General features: G+C 50.8%; 1 protein-coding gene across 1 annotated transcript in view; it reads left to right on the top strand.

Annotated features, from left to right (window-relative positions):
• The window catches only part of mybbp1a (MYB binding protein (P160) 1a), a 107039-nt gene that overhangs the window by 22990 nt on the left and 60903 nt on the right, over positions 1–23146 (top strand). The window contains exon 9 of the mRNA XM_038813653.1: positions 22377–22666. Within this exon, the coding sequence (XP_038669581.1) occupies positions 22377–22666 (290 nt within the window). The remainder of the gene's footprint in view (positions 1–22376; positions 22667–23146) is intronic.

The following is a 23146-nucleotide window of genomic DNA, read 5'->3' as shown; positions in this document are numbered from 1 at the left end:
ACACTATGGTTAGTGGGAAGCTGGAGGGGATGCCACTGGTCCCGGCTAATGCTAATGCCCTACATTGGGATGATGTGGAGTTTGAAGCGGACGTTGGGAAGATTCCGGATTTAGATTCGCACCAGGTTGGGGGTGGGGGGGGGGGGGGGGGGGGGGGGGGGGGGGGGGGGGGGGGGGGTATTTTAATACGGACCTGGACCCGAGACTGGATCGGTTGAGCTCAAAGTCGCTGAGGGGGGTTGGCAGTGGCTAGGGAGCTGGGGGGCTTCATGGAGCGCATGTTGGGTGGTGGATCGTGGAGGTTTGGGAGGGCGATGACAAAGAAGTTTTCATACTTCTCCCATGTGCACCGGGTGTATTGCCGGATCTATTTTTCCATTGTGGAACAAGGCGCTGCTGGCGGGGGTGGCTGACTCGGGGTATTCGACGATTGTGGTCTCTGACCACATGCCGCAATGGGTGGTTCAGGGGCAGGCACAACGGCCGCAATGGAGGTTTGGATGTGGGGTTGTTTGCGGATGAGGGTGTATGTGAATAGGTGAGGACTGCCAATCAGGGTTATGTGGAGGTGAATGACATGGGAGATCAGAGCCGCCACACTGTGGGAGGTGCTTAAGGTGGTAGACAAAGGGGAGTTTATTTCGATCGGGCACAGGAGGAGTGAGAGAAGAGGGTCGATGAGATCTTTAGGGTGGATAGGAGGTACTCGGTGGTGCCAGAGGAGGGGTTGTTGAAGGAGTGACTCAGATGGAGTTTGGGTTAGGGTCGATGGGGAAGGCGGTGGGGCAGTGGCTTAGGGCCATGGAGGCAGTTTATGAGTTAGGGAGAGGACAAGTAGGGTGCTGGCCCAACTGTGGAAGCAGGCTGCGGCAAGGGAGATCGGTAGAGTCGGGATTGAAGGGGAAAGGTGGTGATGGATCCGGAGCGGGTGAATGGGGTATTTGAGGCCTTTAATAGGAGTCGGAGCCCCCGAGGGCGGTGGGGTGGGGAAAGAAGACAAGACAGTTCCTGGATGGGTTGGGCCCCCGAGGGCGGTGGGGTGGGGAAAGAAGACAAGACAGTTCCTGGATGGGTTGGAGTTTCCCACGGTGGCAGAGGGGCAAGTTCCGGGCCGAGAGGCCCCGTTTGGGTTGTTAGAGGTGATGGATGGCATGGAGGCAATGCAGGCGGCGAAGGCCCTGGGTCTGAATGGGTTTCCAGTTTGTAGCGGAGCTGGGACCACTGCTGGTGTGGGCGTATAATGAGGTGAAGGAGAGGGGAGATCCCCCCCCCCCCCCACCCCCACTTTCTCGGGGGGGGGGGGGGGGTAGAGTAGGTTGAGGTAGTGATGCCGATGGACACGGAAAAGCATTTGATCGGGTGGAGTGGGCGTATTGGTTCGAGGTGCTGCAGAGATTTGGGTTCAGACAGGGGAGTGGGTCCGGTTGCTGTATAAGGCGCCTGTGGCGAGTATGTGGATGAACCGAGTGAATTCGGGGTACTTTGGGCTACACCATGTGACAAGACAGGGATGCCTGCTCTTGTTGCATTTTGTCTTGCAATGGAGCCATTTGCAATGGCGCTGAGGGAGTTAAGGGGTTGAGTGGGGTTATGTTGAGCATAGGGTTTCACAGTATGCAGATGATCTGTTATATATGTCGGATTCATTGGGCTGTGTTGGGGGCTTTTAGGGGAATTTGGCTGGTTTATGGGGTATAAATGTTTTAAAAAATATTTTATTCAAACGTTTTCATTAAAAAAACAAACCGAAGCAGAATTGTACAACATTATAAATAACCAACACCCCCTCACTCCCATCCTGCCTTCTCCATTTTAAAACCCCTCCTCCCCCTTTTGCCGACCCTTCAATCCTCCTTAAAGAAGTCAACGAGGCTTCCACCTCTGAGCAAACCCATCAACTGACCCCCTCAGGACAAACTTGACCCCTTCCCGCCTCAGCAATTCTGCCAGATCACTCACCCATACCCCGCTTTCGGCGGCTCCAAGTCCCTCCATCCAAGTAAGATCCATCTCCGGGCTAACAGTGAGGCAAAGACCAAGACATCAGCCTCCTCTCGTCCCCCCCTGGACTCTTGGGTCTGAATGTTGCCAGCTCTGGGACTCTGGGCCGCCTTCACCCCCAGCACCTCGGACATTACGTCAGCAACTCCCTGCCAGAACCCCTTTAGCTTCGGACATGCCCAGAACATGGGGACGTGATTTGCAGGCCTCCCCGTGCACCCCCTACACCTATCCTCTATCCCCTCAAAAAAACCTACTCATCTGTGTTACCGGCATATGTGCTCTATGAATTACCTTAAACTGAATGAGGCTTAACCTTGCACACGACACGGGTGCGTTCAGCCTCCATAGGGCCCAAGGCCGACATCACCACTAGGCCACAGACTCTCTGGCCGGCGAGAACAGCAGTGGCGCTGTTAACAATGTCCCCAAGCTCGGTCCCCTACTGGAAGCCACCCCCATGCAGACCCCTCCCCAACTACCCATTTTCTTTTTTTAAAATAATATTTTATTAAGGTATTTGAAATTTTTTATAACAGTAACAAAAACAATGACATCAACATTTTCCCCCGAAAAAGTCGACAAACGGCTGCCACCTCCGGGTGAACCCTAACATTGATCCTCTTAAGGCAAACTTTATTTTCTCAAGACTGAGAAACCCAGCCATGTCACTAACCCAGGTCTCTACACTCGTGGGCTTTGAGTCCCTCCACATTAATAAGATCCGTCTCCGGGCTACCAGGGAGGCAAAGGCCAGGACGTCGGCCTCTTTCGCCTCCTGAACTTCCGGGTCTTCCGACACTCCAAAGATCGCTACCTCGGAACTCGGCATGAGGAGGTATTAACCCTGCTTAGGGCATCCGCCCATAGACCTGCCTCCATCTCTCCTCCTAGCTCGTCCTCCCACTTGCCCTTAAGCTCCTCCACCGGAGTTTCCTCTGCCTCCGAAAGCTCCTGGTAAATATCCAATGCCTTCCCCTCTCCCACCCAGGTACTGGAAACTACTCAATCCTGTATCCCTGGTGACGGCAGCAGCGGAAAGGCTGGCACCTGTTTTCTCAGGAAGTCACGCACCTGCAAATACCTAAAACCATTCCCTGCTAGCAATTTAAATTTATCCTCCAAAGCTTTCTAGCTGGGAAAGCTCCCATCTATAAATAGATCCCCCATCCTTCTAATTCCCGCCCTCTGCCAACTCCGGAACCCCCCAGTATAGGGCCGGCGAGGACGGCAGAGGTGCGTTACCAATGCTTCCAGGCTGGTGTCTTTCCATGACGCCGCCTCCATCCACTCCCATGCCGAACCCTCCCCCACTACTCACTTCCTGATCATGGCTATATTAGCCACCCAGTAGTAATTGCCGAAGTTCGGCAGCGCCAACCCACCCTTTTCCCGACTCCGCTCCAGCAACACTTTCTTCACTCGCGGGGTTTTACTCGCCCACACAAAGCCCGAAATAATCTTATTCACCCGCTTGAAAAAGGCCTTAGTGATGAAGATGGGGAGACAGTGAAAGACAAACAGAAATCTGGGGAGTGATAGCGGGAGCATGTCCCATCTCTTGAAGTCCCCTTCCATTTGTTCTACCAACCGGGATAGGTTTAACTTATGTAGTTCCTCCCATTTCCGGGCCACCTGGATTCCCAGATATCGAAAGCTCTTCCCTACCATTCTAAGCGGCAGTTCTCCCAGTCTCTTCTCCTGCCCTCTTGCCTGGATCGCAAACATCTCGCTTTTCCCCATGTTCAGTTTATACCCCGAAAAATTGCCGAATTTCCCCAAGATTCGCTTTACTTCCCCCATCCCCTACAATGGATCTGAAATGTTTCAGTTCCTAGAGGTTCTTAATGCCATCGCCAATGGCTCCATGGCCAGAGCAAACAGTAACGGGGAGAGGGGGCACCCTTGCCTCGTCCCTCAGTGTAGTTCAAAATATCCCAACCTCAGCCGGTTCGTATGCACACTCTCTACTGGTGCCTGATAGAGCAAGTGCACCCAGTCAATAAAGCCCTCACCAAACACAAACCTTCCCAGTGCCTCCCACAGGTAATTCCACTCCCCGATCAAATGTCTTTTCCGCATCCATCGCTACCACCAACTCCGCCTCCTCGCCTTCTGAGGGCATCATAATAACATTTAGAAGCCTTCGAACATTGGCCTTGAGTTGCCTACCCTTAACAAATCCCGTCTTGTCTTCCCCGATCATACCCGGGACACAGTCCTCTATCCTTGAGGCCAGTATCTTAGCCAGCGGTTTGGCATCCATATTTAATAATAATAATAGCTTATTGTCACAAGTAGGCTTCAATGAAGTTACTGTGAAAAGCCCCTAGCCGCCACATTCCGGCGCCTGTTTGGGGAGGCTGGAACGGGAATTGAACCCGTGCTGCTGGTCTTGTTCTGCATTACAAGCCAGCTGTCTTAGTCCAATGTGCTAAACCAGCCCCTATTTAGTAGAGAAATCGGCCTGGATGACCTGCACTGCTCCGGATCCTTCTCCCATTTCAGGATCAATGAAATGGAGGCCTGAAACATTGTTGGGGGGAGGACTCCCTTCTCTCTTATTTTATTAAATGTCCTCACCAGCAGTGGGCTCAATATCTCTGAAAACTTCTTATAGAATTCCACCGGGTAGCCGTCAGGCCGCGGGGCCTTGCCCGACTGCATGCCCTCCAGCCCCTTGATTATTTCCTCAATCTCAATTGGGGCTCCTAGCCCCTCCTCCACCCTCGGGAACCTCAACTGATCCAGAAACTGCCTCATCCCCACCACCCCAGCCGTGGGTTCCGACTAATATAATTTACTGAAAAGTCCTGAAACACCTCCTTCACCTCCGCTGGGTCCAGGACAGTATTACCGTCTCTACTCTTTACCTATCTCCCTGGCCGCCTCTCTTTTCCTGAGCTGATGCGCCAACATTCTGCCTGCTTTTACCCCGTACTCCTAGATCGCCCACCTTGCCTTCCTCAACTGTACTACCCATTTTCTAACTATGGTGATGTTCGCCACCCAGTAGTAGTTCATTATATTCTGCAATATACCCACCCCTCCTTGCCCCCCACACCAAAAAAGCCCTCTTGACCCGCAGGGTCTGTCCTGCCCAAACAAGCCCAGAGATAGCGCGTTGATCTTTATAAAGAACGACTTTGGGACAAAGATCAGGAGGTTCTGAAATACAAATCTTGGCAGCAACGTCCCTTTACTGTCTGCACCCATCTCGTCAGCTACAATGGCAGCATATTCCATGTTTGGAGGTCCCCTTTCATCTACTCCACCAGCTGAGTCAAATTCAACTTGTGCAACCCCCCCCCCCCCGCGCACAATCCCCCGATGCTCTAAGCGTCATTGCCAATGGCTCTAATGCCAAGGTAAAGAGCGGGCACTCTGGCCTCGTCCCCCTCTGCAGCCCAAAATATTCCGAGCTCACCCGGTTCGTCTTCACACTTGCGACTGGTGCCTTGAACATCAACTGGACCCAGTCTGCAAACCCCTGCCCGAACTGCCCCAGCACTTCCCACAGATATTCCCACTCCATGCGGTTGAATGCCTTCTCCCTGTCCATAGCCATACCACCTCCACTTCTTGCCCCTCCAGGGCATCATAATTATATTGAGCGTTTGATTCAATAGTGATATTGAGCAGCCCAATCCACAGTGCTCCTCATCCTTGTCCTTTTTCAATATCAGGGAGATGGATGTCTGTGCTAGTGTAGGGGGGAGTTCTCCCCCCCCCCCCCAGCCTCGTTGTATGTCCTCCCCAGCAGCGGCCCAGGTATCCCCATCTTTTTATAGAACTCCACCGGGGCTCCGACGTATAATCTCTGATAAACACACCATTCACCCTCTCCGGGTCTGACACTACCCTTTCCTTCTCGTTTATTACTCTGCCTATCATTGCCCTTGCCGCCTCTTGCTTCCTCAAATGGTGGGCCAGCATCCTGCTCGCCTTTCCACCGTATTCGTACACTGCCCCTCTGGTCATCCGTTGTTGCCCCACTGCTTTCCCCGTGGACATTAATCCAAACCCTATCTGGAGCTTCTGCTTCTCCTTCAACAGCCCTGCCCCTGGGGTCTCTGAATGCCTTCTGTCCACCCTTAGGGTCTCAACTACCAGACTTGCCCTCTCTGCCCCTTCTGCCTTAACCCTATGCCCCCGAATTGAGATTAACTCCCCCCAACCACTGCCTTGAGTGCCTCCCACAGCGTGGGGACCGTGACCTCCACCTGCCATTTAGCTCCACATACCCCCGAATGTCAGCCCTCACCTGCTCGCATACCTCCTGACCACCAACAACCTTACATCCAGCCTCCACTGTGGGCGCTGGGCTCTCTTCCGGTGTATTCGCAAATCCGCCCAGTGCAACGCATGGTCAGAGATCACGATCGCTGAATACTCCAGCACTCAATGAACTGTTTAGGCTCCTTCGCCACTTCGACACCTTCCCAACCTCGGGTTCGACAGGTCCTAGCTCAATTCTATGACCATATTAAAATCCTATCACATCCCATGATCAACCGTTGCGAGTTCAGGTCAGGAATGTTCCCGAGCACCTACCTCATGAGGTCTACCTCATCCCAGTTTGGGCATAAATATTCAACAGGACCACCAACGTCCCTCCAGTTTCCCATTCCCCATCACGGACCCCCCCCCCCCCCCCCCCCCCCCAAAGCACATTCTCGCCGTGTCTGCGCGGGTCTCACCCGCACAACCCAAAGATGTGCAGGGTAGGTGGTTTGGCCACTCTAAATTGCCCCTTAATTGGGAAAAAAATAATTGGGCACTTAAGGAGAATAGGGGAGTTGTTGTTCAGGGTGCTGGGGACGAGCTTTAGATACCTTGGTATCCAGATGGTGCAGAGCTCGGCCCGGCTGCATAGGTTGAATTTGGCCAGATTGGTAGCAGAGATGAAGGTGGGTTTTAAGAGGTGGGGTGTTTTGCCGTTGTCGCTGGCGGGGCAGATGCAGATGGTAAAAATGACAGTGCAGCATACATTTCTGTTCGTTTTTCAGACACTTCCTATCTTTGTCCCTTAGTCGTTTTTCAGGAAAGTCAATGGTGATCTCTGGATTTGTGTGGGTGGGGAAGGCCCCGCGGGTGCGGCGGACTTTTCTGGAGCGGGAGCAGGGGGTCGGTGTGGCTGACATTGCCGAATTTGATAAATTATTATTGGACTGCAAACATTGCGATGGTTAGGAAGTGGACCTTGGTGGAGAGGTTGGTTTGGGAACAGGTGAGGGTAGCATTATGTAGTGGACTGAGCTTGAGGGCTTTGTTATTGGCGCCTTTACCGTTCTCACCGGCCAGGTACACTATTTGCCTTTTCCTACCTGATAGGCCAGAGAAGGGCGGGACTCGGAGCCACCAAAGGCAGGGGTGTGGGTGAGCGACCTGGCAGGATTCCTGCGGTTGGAGAAGATCACGTTCGCTCCATGGGGGTCGGTGGAAGGGTTCACCCAGAAGTGGAAATTGTTCATTGACTTCTTCAAGGGGAATTGAAGGGTCAGCAAAGTGTGGGGGGGCGATATAAGGCTGTTAAAACGGGGAATGCAGGACGTGGATGGGGGTCAGCCTCGGCAGGGGGGGGCTGTAGGGTTTGTTGGGTTGATGTGATGTTCTGATATTTTTTGGTTCTTTGATATTTCTTATATTTATACAGTAGTCCCCCTTTATAACGCGGGTGTTGGGGTCCAAGACAGCCACCCGCGTTGTATCCGAGCCGCGGATATCCATGATGGGGGTTTTAAATTTATTTAAAAATCTATGCATGCGCTTCCCATTGTGAGTCTACGGGGGGGGGCGGGGGGAGAGGTCAGACCCCTGTAGACTCACAATGGGAAGCGCTAGCATAGATTTTTAAATAAATTTAAAACCCCCATCGTGGATCCAATTAAAATTTCAACGGGCGGCTCACTTTGATCCGGAGAAGGAAGCTGCTCTCACTGAAATCAGCCGGCCGCTGAAATTGACACTGCCCGCTGCTCTCTCCCTCCAATCCAACTTTTAAGTTTTAATGTTTCTGATTGGAGGGAGAGAGCAGCCGGCAGTGTCAATTTCTTTTTTTTTCCTCCGGCTTGCCCCCTCTCCCCCCACATCCTCCAACTAGACCCCTCTCCCCCCACACCCTCCAACTAGACCCCTCTCCCCCCCCAACACCCTCCGGCTCGCCCCCTCTCCCCCCACACCCTCCGGCTCGCCCCCTCTCCCCCCACATCCTCCGGCTCGCCCCCTCCCCACACCCTCCGGCTTGCCCCCTCTCCCCCCACATCCTCCAACTAGACCCCTCTCCCCCCCGCACCCTCCGGCTCTCCCCCCACACCCTCCGGCTCGCCCCCTCTCCCTCCCAACACCCTCCGGCTCGCCCCCTCTCCCCCCACACCCTCCGGCTCGCCCCCTCTCCCCCCCCACACCCTCCGGCTCGCCCCCTCTCCCCCCCACACCCTCCGGCTCGCCCCCTCTCCCCCCACACCCTCCGGCTTGCCCCCTCTCCCCCCACATCCTCCGGCTCGCCCCCTCCCCACACCCTCCGGCTCGCCCCCTCTCCCCCCACATCCTCCAACTAGACCCCTCTCCCCCCCACACCCTCCGGCTCGTCCCCTCTCCCCCCACACCCTCCGGCTCGCCCCCTCTCCCCCCAACACCCTCCGGCTCGCCCCCTCTCCCCCACACCCTCCGGCTCGTCCCCTCTCCCCCCACATCCTCCAACTAGACCCCTCTCCCCCACACCCTCCGGCTCGCCCCCTCTCCCCCCACATCCTCCAACTAGACCCCTCTCCCCCCCACACCCTCCGGTTCGCCCCCTCTCCCCCCACATCCTCCAACTAGACCCCTCTCCTCCCCACACCCTCCGGTTCGCCCCCTCTCCCCCCACATCCTCCAACTAGACCCCTCTCCCCCCACACCCTCCGGCTCGCCCCCTCTCCCCCCACATCCTCCAACTAGACCCCTTTCCCCCCCACACCCTCCGGTTCGCCCCCTCCCCCCACATCCTCCAACTAGACCCCTCTCCCCCCACATCCTCCAACTAGACCCCTCTCCCCCCACACCCTCCGGCTCGCCCCCTCTCCACCCACATCCTCCAACTAGACCCCTCTCCCCCCCACACCCTCCGGTTTGCCCCCTCTCCCCCCACATCCTCCAACTAGACCCCTCTCCCCCCACACCCTCCGGCTCGCCCCCTCTCACCCTCCGGCTCGCCCCCTCTCCCCCCACACCCTCCGGTTCGCCCCCTCTCCCCCCACACCTCCGGCTCTCCCCCTCTCCCCCACACCCTCCTGCTCTCCCCCACAGCGTCCAGCTCGCCCCCTCTCCCCCCACACCTTCCGGCTCGCTCCCTCTCCCCCACACCCTCCTGCTCTCCCCCACAGCATCCAGCTCGCCCCCTGTCCCCCCACACCCTCCGGCTCGCCCCCCTCCCCACACCCTCCGGCTCGCCCCCTCCCCCCCTCTCCTCCCCCGTCCCCCAACACCCGCAGGGCCCCCCTCTCTCCCCCAACACCCGCAGGGCACTCCTCTCTCCCCCAACACCCGCAGGTCCACCCTCTCTCCCCCACACCCCCAGGGGGGTCTCCCCCACACCCACAGGGGGGTCTCCCCCACACCCGCTCCCCCCCAACACCCGCCCCCCCCACCTCTTCCCCCCCCCCCAACACCCGCAGGGCCCCCCTCTCTCCCGCAACACCCACAGGGCCCCCCTCTCTCCCCCACATCCCCAGGGGGGTCTCCCCCACACCCACAGGGGGGTCTCCCCCACACCCGCCCCCCTCCTCTCACCCCCCCAACACCCGCCCCCCTCCTCTCCTCCCCCAACACCCGCAGGGCCCTCCTCTCTCCCCCAACACCCGCAGGTCCACCCTCTCTCCCCCACACCCCCAGGGGGGGTCTCCCCCACACCCGCCCCCCTCCTCTCCCCCCCCCCCAACACCCGCCCCCCCTCTTCTTCCCCCCCCCTCCCAACACCCGCCCCCCCTCTTCTTCCCCCCCCAACACTCGCCCCCCCCCTCGGCAGTGTCAATTTCAGCGGCCGGCTGATTGTTTCAGTGAGAGAGCAGCTTCCCTCTCCGGATCAAAGTGAGCCGGCCGCTGAAATTGACACTGCCGGCTGCTCTCTCCCTCCAATCCAACTTTTAAGTTTTAATGTTTCTGATTGGAGGGAGAGAGCAGCCGGCAGTGTCAATTTCAGCGGCCGGCTCACTTTGATCCAGAGAGGGAAGCTGCTCTCACTGAAATAATCAGCCAGCCGCTGAAATTGACACAACTGACAGTTGGGGTCCATAAGCCCCCCCGCGGTATTGCGGAGCGCGGTATAACGGGGGACTACTGTATTTCTGTTGCAAAGCCTTAAATAAAATTTTTTTTAAAAAAAAGAGGGTAGGGGTAGGGAGCTTGTGAGGTGGAAATGATGAGAATTTCTTTGTGCAGGAAATTATGATCTGGAATGCGCTGCCCGAAAGGGTGATGGAAACAATTTCTGAGAGAAATAGGGTAAATACAGTAGTCCCCCTTTATAACGTGGGTGTTGGGGTCCAAGACAGCCACCCGCGTTGCATCCGAGCCACGGATATCCACGATGGGGGTTAATTTTAGAATACAGGGCTACAGAGGGGAGGGGCGATGTGAGACCATGCTGGTCTTGCAGAGGCCCTTATGACCTCCTCCTGTGTTCTCTGCTCTCGCCCTCCAATCAGCCGGCAGTGTCAATTTCAGCGGCCAGCTCACTTTGATCCGGAGAGGGAAGCTGCTCTCTCACAGAAACAATCAGCCGGCCGCTGAAGTTGACACTGCCGGCTGCTCTGTCCCTCCAATCAGAAACATTAAAACTTAAAAGTTGGATTGGAGGGAGAGAGCAGCCGGCGGTGTCAATTTCAGCGGCTGGCTCACTTTGATCCGGAGAGGGAAGCTGACAGTTGGGGTCCATAAGCCCCCCTCGCCATATATCGCGAACCGCGGTATTGCGGAGTGCGGTATAACGGGGGACTACTGTACTTGAAGCAGGCAACTTTGCAGGCTGCACAGAAAAAGCAGGGAAGTGGGAGTAATGGGACAGCTCTTTCAAAGAGCCAGCACAGACAAGATGGGCCGAATGGCTGTACAATTCTCTGCTGCCCTTGAGCACAACTCAAATCAGGAAGGACAAAACCGATTGATTGTGCTGCTGAGTGCTTCTTATAGTTTACTCTGATGTAAAATTCCACTCCCCTCCCAAACCAATTATGCTTTACTCAAATCGGGGTGATCAATTTGGTGTTTACAAAATACAAATCAACTTGGGACTGATGGAAAAGCAACTCTGACTGAAGACCATCAATAGTTGAAATTCCAGTTCTTAAGAAGAACCACAGCTGTTGCATGTCAGTGTGCAGAGTGGTTTGTGCCATCTAGTGTGTGTTGATGAAGATTGCAGTTCATTGCCAAAGCTAGTGCTTCTGCTGAACCTTCAGTGGTTCTAGGGTTTTCGTTCAACAGTTGCAAAGCATGAAATAAATAGGCCTGGGCCACACTACCGCTGCACCAAAATCCTGGAACTTCCCACCTTAACAGCACTGGCTTCAGGCTCACCACTGCCTTTCCAGGGCAGTTCGAAATGGGTAGTAGATGCCATCCTGGCCAGCAATGTCCAAATCCACAGAAGAACTGAAGAGAATCAGCTTAGGCTAACAATGATTGGGAAATGTAGGGAAGACTAGATAAAAGCAAAAATAGTAATTAGCTGATGCTCTTATTTTTAAAAAAATCTGTGGAAGGATAGCTGAAATTAAATCTGAGGTAATGTGGGGAGTTGTGTTGTTTTGGACCTCTGAGGAAATACAGCTAGTCCCTACATTAATGAGGTTTCCAGGAATGGTTTATTTGGAGATTGAGAAACACTCAAAAGTTCAAAGGCCATGATGTGAAGATGCCGGCGTTGGACTGGGGTGAACACAGTAAGAAGTCTTACAACACCAGGTTAAAGTCCAACAGGTTTGTTTCAAACACGAGCTTTCGGAGCACTGCTCGATCCTCAGGTGAATGGAGAGATATGTTCCAGAAACATTTATATCCATTTATCATATAAATGTTTCTGGAACATATCTCTCCATTAACCTGAGGAAGGAGCAGTGCTCCGAAAGCTCGTGTTTGAAACAAACCTGTTGGACTTTAACCTGGTGTTGTAAGACTTCTTACAAAGTTCAAAGGGGAACTAATTTATAGTTCGGAAAAATAATTAAGTAAACTTGAAAAGAAAGAGTTGACGGAGGAGGTGTGGGGTGTGGAGGATGATCCACCCGCCAGCACATGTATTGTGGTGTTACTTTGTGAAGCTTTTCAATAACCTTTATAGAAATTAGCAGAGGCCAGCTTTCTTCTAATTTCCTTTTTGACTCTATCGCTGAAATGTGGGTTTTTGCAGTGTCTGCAAATTCGTGTCTGTGCTTGTGACCTGCATTAACTGTTCATCAGTTGACCGCCTGTGGCCTGAGACCGAGTTATCAAGCCATCCGCAGATGGTTATCCAGTTGCTGTAATAGCAACCGTCTAACCAATGAGACCCCCTTGCTGAAGCTGCTGCTCAAGTGTGGTCAGAGACGGAGTGGTTTGAGGTGTAAAAATGTAAAGAGACAGTTGCCTCGACTGACGCACAGGAGAACTGTTGGAGGGCTTTGCTTCTACCTTGTCTGAAAGGAAATGGCCTCTCCTTTCCTGATGGCCTGTAGTTTGCCAATGCCATGGCTTCCCCTTGCAGTAGGTAGCTGGCAAGAATTGGAGAGGACTCAGAGGGGCTGTGAAACTGGTTTCCCTTCCTTAAAACACAATAAATAAGTCCCAGGGGAGTGCCTTTTGTTCAAATTAGAGTTTCTCTTCCTAACCCGTTGGCCCCAGAAAAAATAGGTTAAAACTCCACGCGATCTTTCTCCTCTCGGAACCCAGATTAACTGCACTAATTTGTCTGTCAGCTCAAAATCCTTTACTGTCCTTTAATTGTCACTGCTTGTGCAACACCTAGTAGTAGGCGAGCAGAAATTAAATACTGGGGAGACCAAAGCCCTTGTCTTCAGGCCCCATTACCGTTTCCAAGCCATTGTCTCCATCGCTCTCCCTGGCAGCTGTGTAAGGCTGTACCAGGCAACCTTGGGAGTTATATTTGAGCCTGAGGCAAAATTCTGACCACATATATGATCTTAGATTACGATAAATGGTCGGCACAACATCATGGGCCAAAGGGCCTGTACTGTGCTGTATTGTTCTATGTTCTATATCCGCGCCATCGCTGTGACCATCCATTTCCACCTCGGTAACATAGTCTGACTCAGTTCCTGCCTTGGATGCTCTGCTACTGAAGCTGTGCCTTTTTGTAATCTGGATTTGATTATTCCAACACACTGCTGGCTAGCTTCCCATATTCCTCCTTCTCATAAACCTGAGATCACTCAAAACTCTGCCTGTGTCCTTGATTCGCACCAAGTCTCAATCATCCTTGTGCTCATTTATTTGTTTGCTCCGGGTAACTAACTTCTCGATTTTAAAAAAATAATCTGTTTCTCGACCTTTTATTGAAATCCTTGCCTCTTCACGTCTCTATTCTCCTCCACTCTACAGCCCTCTGACATATCTGCCCTCCTCCAATTCTGGTTTTGTAAGCATCCCTGATTTTAATCCACCAGTGGTACTTGTGCCTTTAGCTGCCAAGGCCCTAAGCTCTGGAATTCTCTTCTTTGACTTTTCCAGTTCTCCACCTCTCTCACCTGCTCTAAATTATCCTTAAAAGCGATCTCTTTGACCAAGCTTTTGGTCACCTGTCCTAATATTGCCTCATGTGGCTCAGTGTCATTTTTGTTTTATAATCACCCCTGTGAAGTGGCCTGAGATGCTTTATTGCATTAAAGGCACTGTAAAAATATATGTTGTTGTTGTCACAATTCTGTGCCTCCATTTCACATCCCATGAAACTGAAGTGGGTTACAACTGAGCTGATAAGAAACTAGCCAGTCAAAAAAAGGCCTAAAAAAAACAAGTTAACATCTTCTCATTTATTCATGGGATGTGGGCGTTGTCAGCAGGACATGTATCGCTCATTGCTACCTGACCTTGAACTGAGTGGCTTGCTAGGCCATTTTATGGGGCATTTAAGAGTCAACAACTGTGGAGTCACATGTAGGCCAGACCAGATGAGGCCACCAGATTTTTTTCCCTGAAAGACATTTGTGAACCTGATTTACGACAATCGACAGTGGTTTCATGGTTATCATTAGACTTTTAATTCTGTATTGCCACTGAATTCAAATTTCACCATCTGTCGTGGTGGGATTTGAACCCAGGTCACCAGAGAATGACCCTTGTTGTCTGGATTACTAGTCCAGTGATAATACCACAAAGCCACCGCCACCCCAGAAAACCACCTATCATAATTAGTGGTATACAACTTTCTATCAATGAAACTACAGCAGCGTGAAGAATTAGTCAGACAACATAGTTCATTTTCAGGCTTTGGTGACTCCCTTGTTTGGAATTTATATGTTGGCCCCATGTCTGCATGGGTTTTCTCTGGATGTGTCGGTTTCCTCCCACATGTCCAAAGATGTGCAAGTTAGGTGGATTGGAAATGATAAAATTGCCCCTTAGTGTCCAAAAGGTTAAGTGGGGTTCCTGGGTCATGGGGATAGGGTGGGGCTATGGGCCTGAGTGGGGTGCTCTTTTTGAGGGTTGGTCCATATACAATTGGCCGAATGGCCTCCTCTTGCACTGGAGGGATTCTATGATTCTGAAAATCCTTTGTCCACCATCTTGTTTGGTCGGTTACATCATAAGATGGCAATAAAAATGAGATTTATGATGAACACAAAATCAATCAATCTATCTATATATACTCTGTGCACTTGACCAGCATGGTGTCACAGTGGTTAGAAATGCTGCCTCACAGCACCAGGGACCCGGATTCAATTCAGGCCTCAGGTGACTGTGGAGTTTTTACGTTCTTCCCGTGTCTGCGTGGGTTTCCTCTGGAGGTTGCGGTTTCCTCCCACAGTCCAAAGGTGTGCAGGTTAGGCAAATTGGCCATGCTAAATTGCCCCTTTGTGTCCAAAGTTGTGAAGGTTTTGTGGATTGGCCATGCTACAATTTCCCTTTAGTGTCCAAGGATGTGCAGGTTATGTTATGGGGCAAGGGTAGAGTGTTCTTTCAGAGGGTCAGTGCTGACTTGATGGGCTGAATGGCCTCCTTCTGCACTGTAGGAATTTTATTATTCTAACTTGTTGTGAACATTTGACACTGAACCACACAAGCTATTGGGGCAAGTGTCCCAGAAACCTGGCCAAAGAAGAGCATTTAACATAGGAGACTGCGGGGAAGGGGAATAATCCCAGAGCTTGGGCATTAACCCGTTGAAGGCACAGTCAGTCACCAATGTACTGGTGAAGAACATTAGCAGATGCACAAATGACCAGAATTGGAGGAACCGAGGTTTCTCAGGGGGCTGTAGGACTAGTGGAGGTTACAGAGATAGAAATCGGCATGGTCGTGGAGTGATTTGAACTGGAGGAGCAGGAATTTTAAATTTAAGGAATGGCTGGACTGGGAGCCAGTGTACGTTAGTGAACATAGTGTGATGATGATCGACACTCGGTGTGAGTAATGAAGGAGGCGTGTGCGCATTAGAATAATTGGATGGAAAGGTAATGAAGGCGTGGCTTTCAGTGCAACACAGCAATGGATTGGCACAATGAGGTTTACAAAGATTGAATGGCCAGCCAACCATTCAAAAAGCTGTTACTTTAAAGACTTGAATTTTCTGATTGGGAAAATGATGTTTGCCAGAATTCAGCCTTCTAGAACATAGAACATAGAACAGTACAGCACAGAACAGGCCCTTCGGCCCTCAATGTTGTGCCGAGCCATGATCACCCTACTCAAACCCACGTATCCACCCTATACCCGTAACCCAACAACCCCCCCCCCCCCTTAACCTTCCTTTTATTAGGACACTATGGGCAATTTAGCATGGCCAATCCACCTAACCCGCACATCTTTGGACTGTGGGAGGAAACCGGAGCACCCGGAGGAAACCCACGCACACACGGGGAGGACGTGCAGACTCCACACAGACAGTGACCCAGCCGGGAATCGAACCTGGGACCCTGGAGCTGTGAAGCATTTATGCTAACCACCATGCTACCCTGCTGGGAAGTTTCGACCTAGCTTGCCACAGTTGCAGCATTTTTAAACTTGTAAGCCTGACCTTCCCATGGTGCAGGCACTTAAATTTCCACTGTAATGCCTGCCAATGCAGGGTGGCCATTTTGCGCACGCGCACTGTGCCATCCATGGGCAGAAAGGCAGTGACCATCATCCCTCTGTGAACAGCCTGCCAGCACATGTATGTATAGTTTCTCCCTATCCCTTTAGTGCTGTTTTTTTTCAGGCTTTGTGACTAGGTGGTGAGGTAATTAAGGCATGGTTTTCAGTGCAGTTTATAGCTGTCAGACAATGGGTTGAAGAGTTTATTTAGTAAATAGAAGTTGTGTTTGAATCCCAATGGCCCCTCTGCTTACATTGCAAACCTCAAAATTAATTTGTATTACATTTAATAACAGTTGTAAAACCTCCAATTTCTGCAATGATTTAATTCCCAGAATTTTATTTCAGCACATTAGTATCTATTCATCAGTGCCTTAATCTCTCAACATTGGAAAGAGTACATGCAGTAAGATAGCCGCTGGCTTTAACAAAGCTTATTTAATAACTTGATCAGATAGCCAGGCGATTCAGCCGAGACTGTTAGCTTGCTTTGTGTATGAGAGCCTTTAGCTATAGCTCCTTGAATTTCAGTTTCCGATTGGATCCCTGTACAAAATCTGGATTGTGTGAAATGAGAGCTAACACTGCTGTGATTATTTCAACGGTGCCATTTTTAGTCCTGGCCTTGCGGGTTGGCTCTGTCGCTCACTATAATGTAAGGTAGTGCCACGGTTGACTGCACGTACCCAGCACTGGCAGTCAACGTAGCCTTTAATTTTCCAATTCTGTGCTTGCCTTCTGTGTACTGGTGTAGTATGTTTACCCAAAGTGCCTCAGCACCCTTATTCCTGCTGCCTGCATCACCTGCTCGATGTATTGTTCATCTCCTTCTCAAAGTGCCTCGCTCTCCCCCGCACTGTATTCTGTTTACTGCACCTCTCAACAGCTCTGCAAGTCCCACTGTACTCCCCCCCCCCCCCCCCCCCCCCCCCCCCCCCGCCCTCTTCTCCCCTATCTGCTGTTTGACCTTTCACATCTTTTGTCCTCTCTGGGGACTGCCATTAGCACTCCTTCCCCTTGGTTTCTGTGGCCATTAGCACCAAGTTTCCCTGGGTTTCTGTGGCTATGACTCATCTTTCATTCCTACTCCACAGTATAAATATTTCCCACTCTCTCTGTCTGCTAGCTTTGACAAAGAGTCATCGGACTCGAAACGTTAGCTCTTTTCTCTCCCTACAGATGCTGCCAGACTTGCTGAGATTTTCCAGCATTTTCCCTTTCGTTTCAGATTCCAGCATCCGCAGTAATTTGTTTTTATCTTTTGTGATGTTGGTTGGGAGATCACGATTGACCAGGGCACCCAGGAGAACTCTTTCAATAGCGATGTGGGATCATGAAAGCAGACAAGGCCTCAGCTTAACTTCCTGTCCAAAATATGGCTCCTTAGGCAGTGCAGCAGTCCCTCAGTGCTGTACTGAAGTGTCAGTTTAGATGGATATGTTTATGTTTCCATATTGGGCTTACTGCTGAGCCAAGACTAAAGTATCACCTAATGCATCAAGGCAAACATAAATCTGTGGAGTAGTGATTAGAGTATAAAGGCACTAATTTAGTCTTCAATCAGGCCCCATTTAGCACTGGTGACTGAATGGACAATTCAGTAGGCTTTAAAATGTGTTTTGTTCTGGGTGGCTCTGTGGCGCAGTGGTTAGCACTGTTGTCTACGGCGCTGAGGACCCGGGTTTGATTCCGGCCCCGGGTCATTGTCTGTGGCGTTTGCACATTCTCCCCGTGTCTGCGTGGGTTTCACCCCCACAACCCAAAGATGTGCGGGTTAGCTGAATTGGCCATGCTAAATTGCCTCTTAATTGGGAAAAAAATAATTGGGTACTCTAAATTTATTTTTTAAAGAGTTTTGTTCTGAGAAGAATATGGATTTTTTGATCACTTATTGTTAATCCACCAATAACAGTTGCTTGCTGGATATTTATGAGAGAAATGGTAGCGTGGTGGTTAGCATAAATGCTTCACAGCTCCAGGGTCCCAGGTTCGATTCTCGGCTGGGTCACTGTCTGTGCGGAGTCTGCACGTCCTCCCCGTGTGTGCGTGAGTTTCCTCCGGGTGCTCCGGTTTCCTCCCACAGTCCAAAGATGTGCGGGTTAGGTGGATTGGCCATGCTAAATTGCCCGTAGTGTCCTAAAAGGTAAGGTTAAGGTGGTGGGGGTTGTTGGGTTACGGGTATAGGGTGGATATGTGGGTTTGAGTAGGGTGATCATTGCTCGGCACAACATCGAGGGCCGAAGGGCCTGTTCTGTGCTGTACTGTTCTATGTTCTATGTTTATACTGGGGAGTTACTGTTGACCAAGAACTGAACTAGACCAGGCATATAAATACTGTGGCTACTAGAACAGGCCAGAGGCTGGGAATTCTGTGACGAATAACTCGCCCCCTGACTCTCCAAAGCCTGTCCACCATCTACAAGGCACAAGTCAAGAGTGTGATGCAATACTCTCCACTTGCCTGGAGGAATGCAGCTCCAGCAACACTCAGGAAGCTCGAAGCTATCCAAGACACAGAAGCCTGCTTGATTGGCACCCCATCCACCAACTGAAACATTCACTGCTTCCACCATCAACACACAGTGGCAACTGTGTGTACCATTTACAAGATGCATTGCAGCAACTCACCAAGGTTCCTTGGGCAGCACTTTCCAGACCTGCAATCACTACCATCTGGAAGAACAAGGGCTGCTGATACATTGGAATGCCACTCATTCCTGACTTGGAAATATATCGCTTACCTTCACTGTCCCTGGGCCAAAGCCCAGGAACCTCCTCCCTAACAGCACTGTGAGTGTACCTGCACCCCAGGGACATCAGCAGTTTAAGAAGGCAGCTCACCACCACCGTCTCAAGGGCAATTAGGGACGGGCAAAAAATGCTGGCCTAGCCAGCGACGCCCACATCCTGTGAAAGAAAAGAAAACCTACCGAGGGAGGCTTATACTGGTGTAGCAGTCGAAGCACCTTGGGCTAAACTGGCTGACCTTTTAATTAGATGAAGGCCAGGAAGCCATCTTCATTTTGTGGCTGTGTGGAGGCCTGTATTAACTGAACTTGTGGTTACTATTAACTGCTGTCTGTCTTGTCAGCTGCATTAATCTTTTCACTGCTGCTTTCTTTTTACTGCACTGAGGACTTTGAATATTTGTGCAAAAGTGTAAATGCAAAGTGAGGCCAGAATTCTGCTACTCCCTTGGGATGAAGAGGTAAAAGTGCAGGGCTCCAGAGTTGAAAAAGCTCCCTAGATTGACGGTCTAAAGGCCTTTTAGCTTTCTTCCCTAATCACCAAAGATTTAGCTTTGCAGCCTGGCTGAAAGCAAGGGTTTCAATGACTACTGTTGTCTGTAGACTGAATTGGATGACCAATTGCAGCTCTGCAGTAACACATCCCTTTCACCTTTTTCTCCCACTCCCGGTTCTTTTAAAAACAATTTTTGAAGTAAGGTCAAACAATTGAAATGCAGGATGGAGAGAAGGAAAGATAGGGAACATAAGGAATGTGAGGAAATGAGCACTGCACGTGGCACAGTGGTTAGCACTGAGACTACGGCGCTGAGGACCTGGGTTCGAATCCCGGCCCTGGGCCACAGTCCGTGTGGAGTTTGCACATTCTCCCCGTGTCTGCGTGGGTTTCACCCCCACAACCCAAAGATGTGCAGGTTACGTGGATTGGCCACACTAAATTGCCCCTTAATTGGAAAAAAAATAATTGGGTACTCAAAATTTATTTTTATAACAATTTTTAAAAAAAAGGAATGTGAGGAACTGGGTAAACATTTCAAGTGAGATTTTCCATCAGTTCAGGTGAAAGGAGATACTAAAATGTTGATGGTTCCTACTTCGAAACAGACAGTGAAAATGTGTGCACTTTTTTAAATTTTTGTTGTGTACGTACATATGTGCATGTATCTGTTTGTGTATGTATGATCCATGATCACATTTCCTATATCTCCATGTTTAAACCTGTGAAATTTGGTTTCTGTGCCTTCCACTGTACTGAAAGGGTCCTACTCAAAGTCACAAACAAACCCCATTGCTTATGAGCGTGGTGCATTGTCCTTCGTATCCTTCCTGACCACTTTGTAGCTTTGACACCCTCTTCCACCAGTTTCTCTTTTCCATTGTCCATTTGAATAAAATTTCCATGCCTGTTTCCACTATGGCCCATCCAGTCAGAGCCACAGGATTTCCAGCAATAATATCTCTTCCCTCTCCTGCGCATTTAACTCTGGGTCTGTCTTCAGTCCCCTTCTTATTCTGATGTGCATGCTATCCATCAGCGACGATTTCAAAGCCATGACCTGTACGGCGATGGCACCTATTTCTACATCTCCACAACCTCTATTGACTCGACCACTGCTGCGGTGTTGTCAGATTGCGTGACTGACATTCGTTGTGGATAAGCTGAAATTTTCTCCATGTTGGGAATCCTGAAGCCACTGTTTTGAACCCTCACCGCCAACTCACTTGCCTCAGCACAGATTCCCTCTCCCCTCCTGGCTAGTGTCTGAGGTTAACCCAGCCTGTTCCCAATCTCTTTGTTCGATTTGTCCCTGAGCTGAGCTTTTCTTTTAGAAAATATTTTATTGAGCCATTTATAATTTTAACATTTTTCAACAACATCCAACAGACACAGAACCCACAACAAAAGAACCATCATCCCCTTGGGTTTCCTACCCTTATTCGTCAATTCCATGCCTCTTTTCTCTCTCTCTCTCTCTCTCTTTCCCCCACCCCCCCCCCCCCCCACCCCCGCTGACAGTCTAATTTTCCTCAAAGAAGTCGATGAACGGCTGCCACCGACGAGCGAACCCCTGTAATGAAACCCTCAAGGCAAATTAAATTTTCTCAAGCCTGAGAACCCCGCCATGTCGCTAACTCAAACCCCCGACTTTGGGCGCTCCGAGTCCCTCCAGCCCAATAAAATCCGTCTCCGGGCCACCTTAAATTGAATCAGGCTGAGCCTGGCACACGACGAGGACACATTAACTCTCGCAGGCACACCTCTCTTTCTGCCCCCCCCCAACACTTACCACTTTCTCTTCACCTCCCCTAAATTGGGGCTGCCTTCCACTCCATCAGCTCCTTATAGATCTCTGAGACGTTCCCCTCCCCAACTCCTGTTCTCGACAGCACCTTATCCTGTAATCCCCTTTGTGGGAGGTGTGGAAAGCTCGAGACCTGCCTCCATACAACATCCCTCACTTGCAGGTACGGAACCCGTTCCCACCTGGCAACTCGTACTCCTCCTCCAGCTCCTCCAAACTCTGAAAACTCTCTTCAAGAAAGAGATCCCCAAATCTCTTGAGCTGAGCGTCTGAGCACACATTTCCCTCCATCATCAAGTCGACCCATATAGTATCGCCATCTCTGTCCTGCTTCAGCTAACTTGTTACTAAAATCCGTATCCATATCCGTGCTACCTCCAGACTCAACCATTCCAAATTCTCTTGTCTGACCTCCTATCTTACACTTTCCATAAACTTGAGTGCATCCAAAACTCTGCCCTTACCCTCACTTTGAACCAGTCCCATTCCCTAATTATCCCTGTACCCATTGGCCTATATTGGTTGCCAACCCAACAAAGCTTCAAATTTAAGATTCCTATCCTTGCATTGAAATCTCACCATGGTCTCTCCCCACCTGCTCTGTAAACCTCTCCAGGGGTATAACACACCCAGGATTGCCGTGTTTCTACTATCTCAGCCTCTTGCGTATCCGTCACTTTGCCACACCATTGGTGGCTGTGCTTTCAGCTGCCTAGGCCCTCACCTCTGGAATTAACTCCCCAAATATCTCCACTCCTCCTTGAGCATGTTCCCATTAAATTTCCATCTTGATCAAATTTTTAGGCACCCGTCCCAGTATCACCATCCGTGGCTCACGATATTTTCCTGATCATACTGCTGTAAAACACCATGGGACCTTCTTCTACATTAAAAGTGGCTGTATTAATAAAGATTATCTCAACTGCTTGTGTATTTTTTGCTCTGTAATATAATGCGGTGTTATGCTAAGCCAAGTAGTGACAGCTTCGTAAGGGGAACAGGGTTACCTCATTGCTAATCCTGCTGAAGATCATTAATTGAAGCATTTATTTTTCAGCTCCCAGACAGGTTCAAGTTCGCACCAGAAATGGAGAAGTATATTGGTTCATTTCTTGAAAACGTCCAGGATGCCGAGAAACAACTCGCTGTGATAACGAAGTTCACGTGTCTCATTAACCAAGGTTACCCTGTGATCCCCAGCTATTGGAAAGTGGTCCGTCACCTGCAGCCCTCAGTCTTGTTGAATTACGTCAGTTGGCTAAAAAGCATGTTCATCAGCCCAAACCTTGGGGCCTGCATAGAATTCAATACCAAACGACAGAATGAGTCCAAGAAACGAGCTGGCCTGTGAGTTGTGAAGTTCAATTAATCGAGCTGTTATACCACTGTGAAACAGGAGGTGGCACTAGATCACCAGGGAACTGGGCCCACTGTTGACTAGGAAGCTTATGACCTTAAAATACACTTTCTTCTCTAATCCTGGCTTCCTGTCCATCCCGGATTTTAATCGCTCCTCTATTGGTAGCTACACCTTTGAATGCCTAGGCGATAAACTCTAGAATTCCTTCCCTAAACCTCTCTGCCTCTCCACCTCGCTTTCTTCCTTTAAGACACTCCTCAAAACCGGCCTCTTTGACCAGACTTTTGATCATCTGACCTATCTCCTTATGCAGCTCAGTGTCATATTTTGTTTTATAATGCTCCTGTAAGGGCAGTGCAGTGGTTAGCACTGCTGCCTCACAGCGCTGAGGGTTCGATCCTGGCCCTGGGTCACTGTCCGTGTGGAGTTTGCACATTCTCCCCGTGACTGCATGGGCCTTACCCCCC

Source organism: Scyliorhinus canicula, chromosome 12, assembly GCF_902713615.1.
Source record: "Scyliorhinus canicula chromosome 12, sScyCan1.1, whole genome shotgun sequence".
In the NCBI taxonomy this organism is placed as follows: Eukaryota; Metazoa; Chordata; class Chondrichthyes; order Carcharhiniformes; family Scyliorhinidae; genus Scyliorhinus; species Scyliorhinus canicula.
This window is presented reverse-complemented; position numbering and strand designations above follow the sequence as displayed.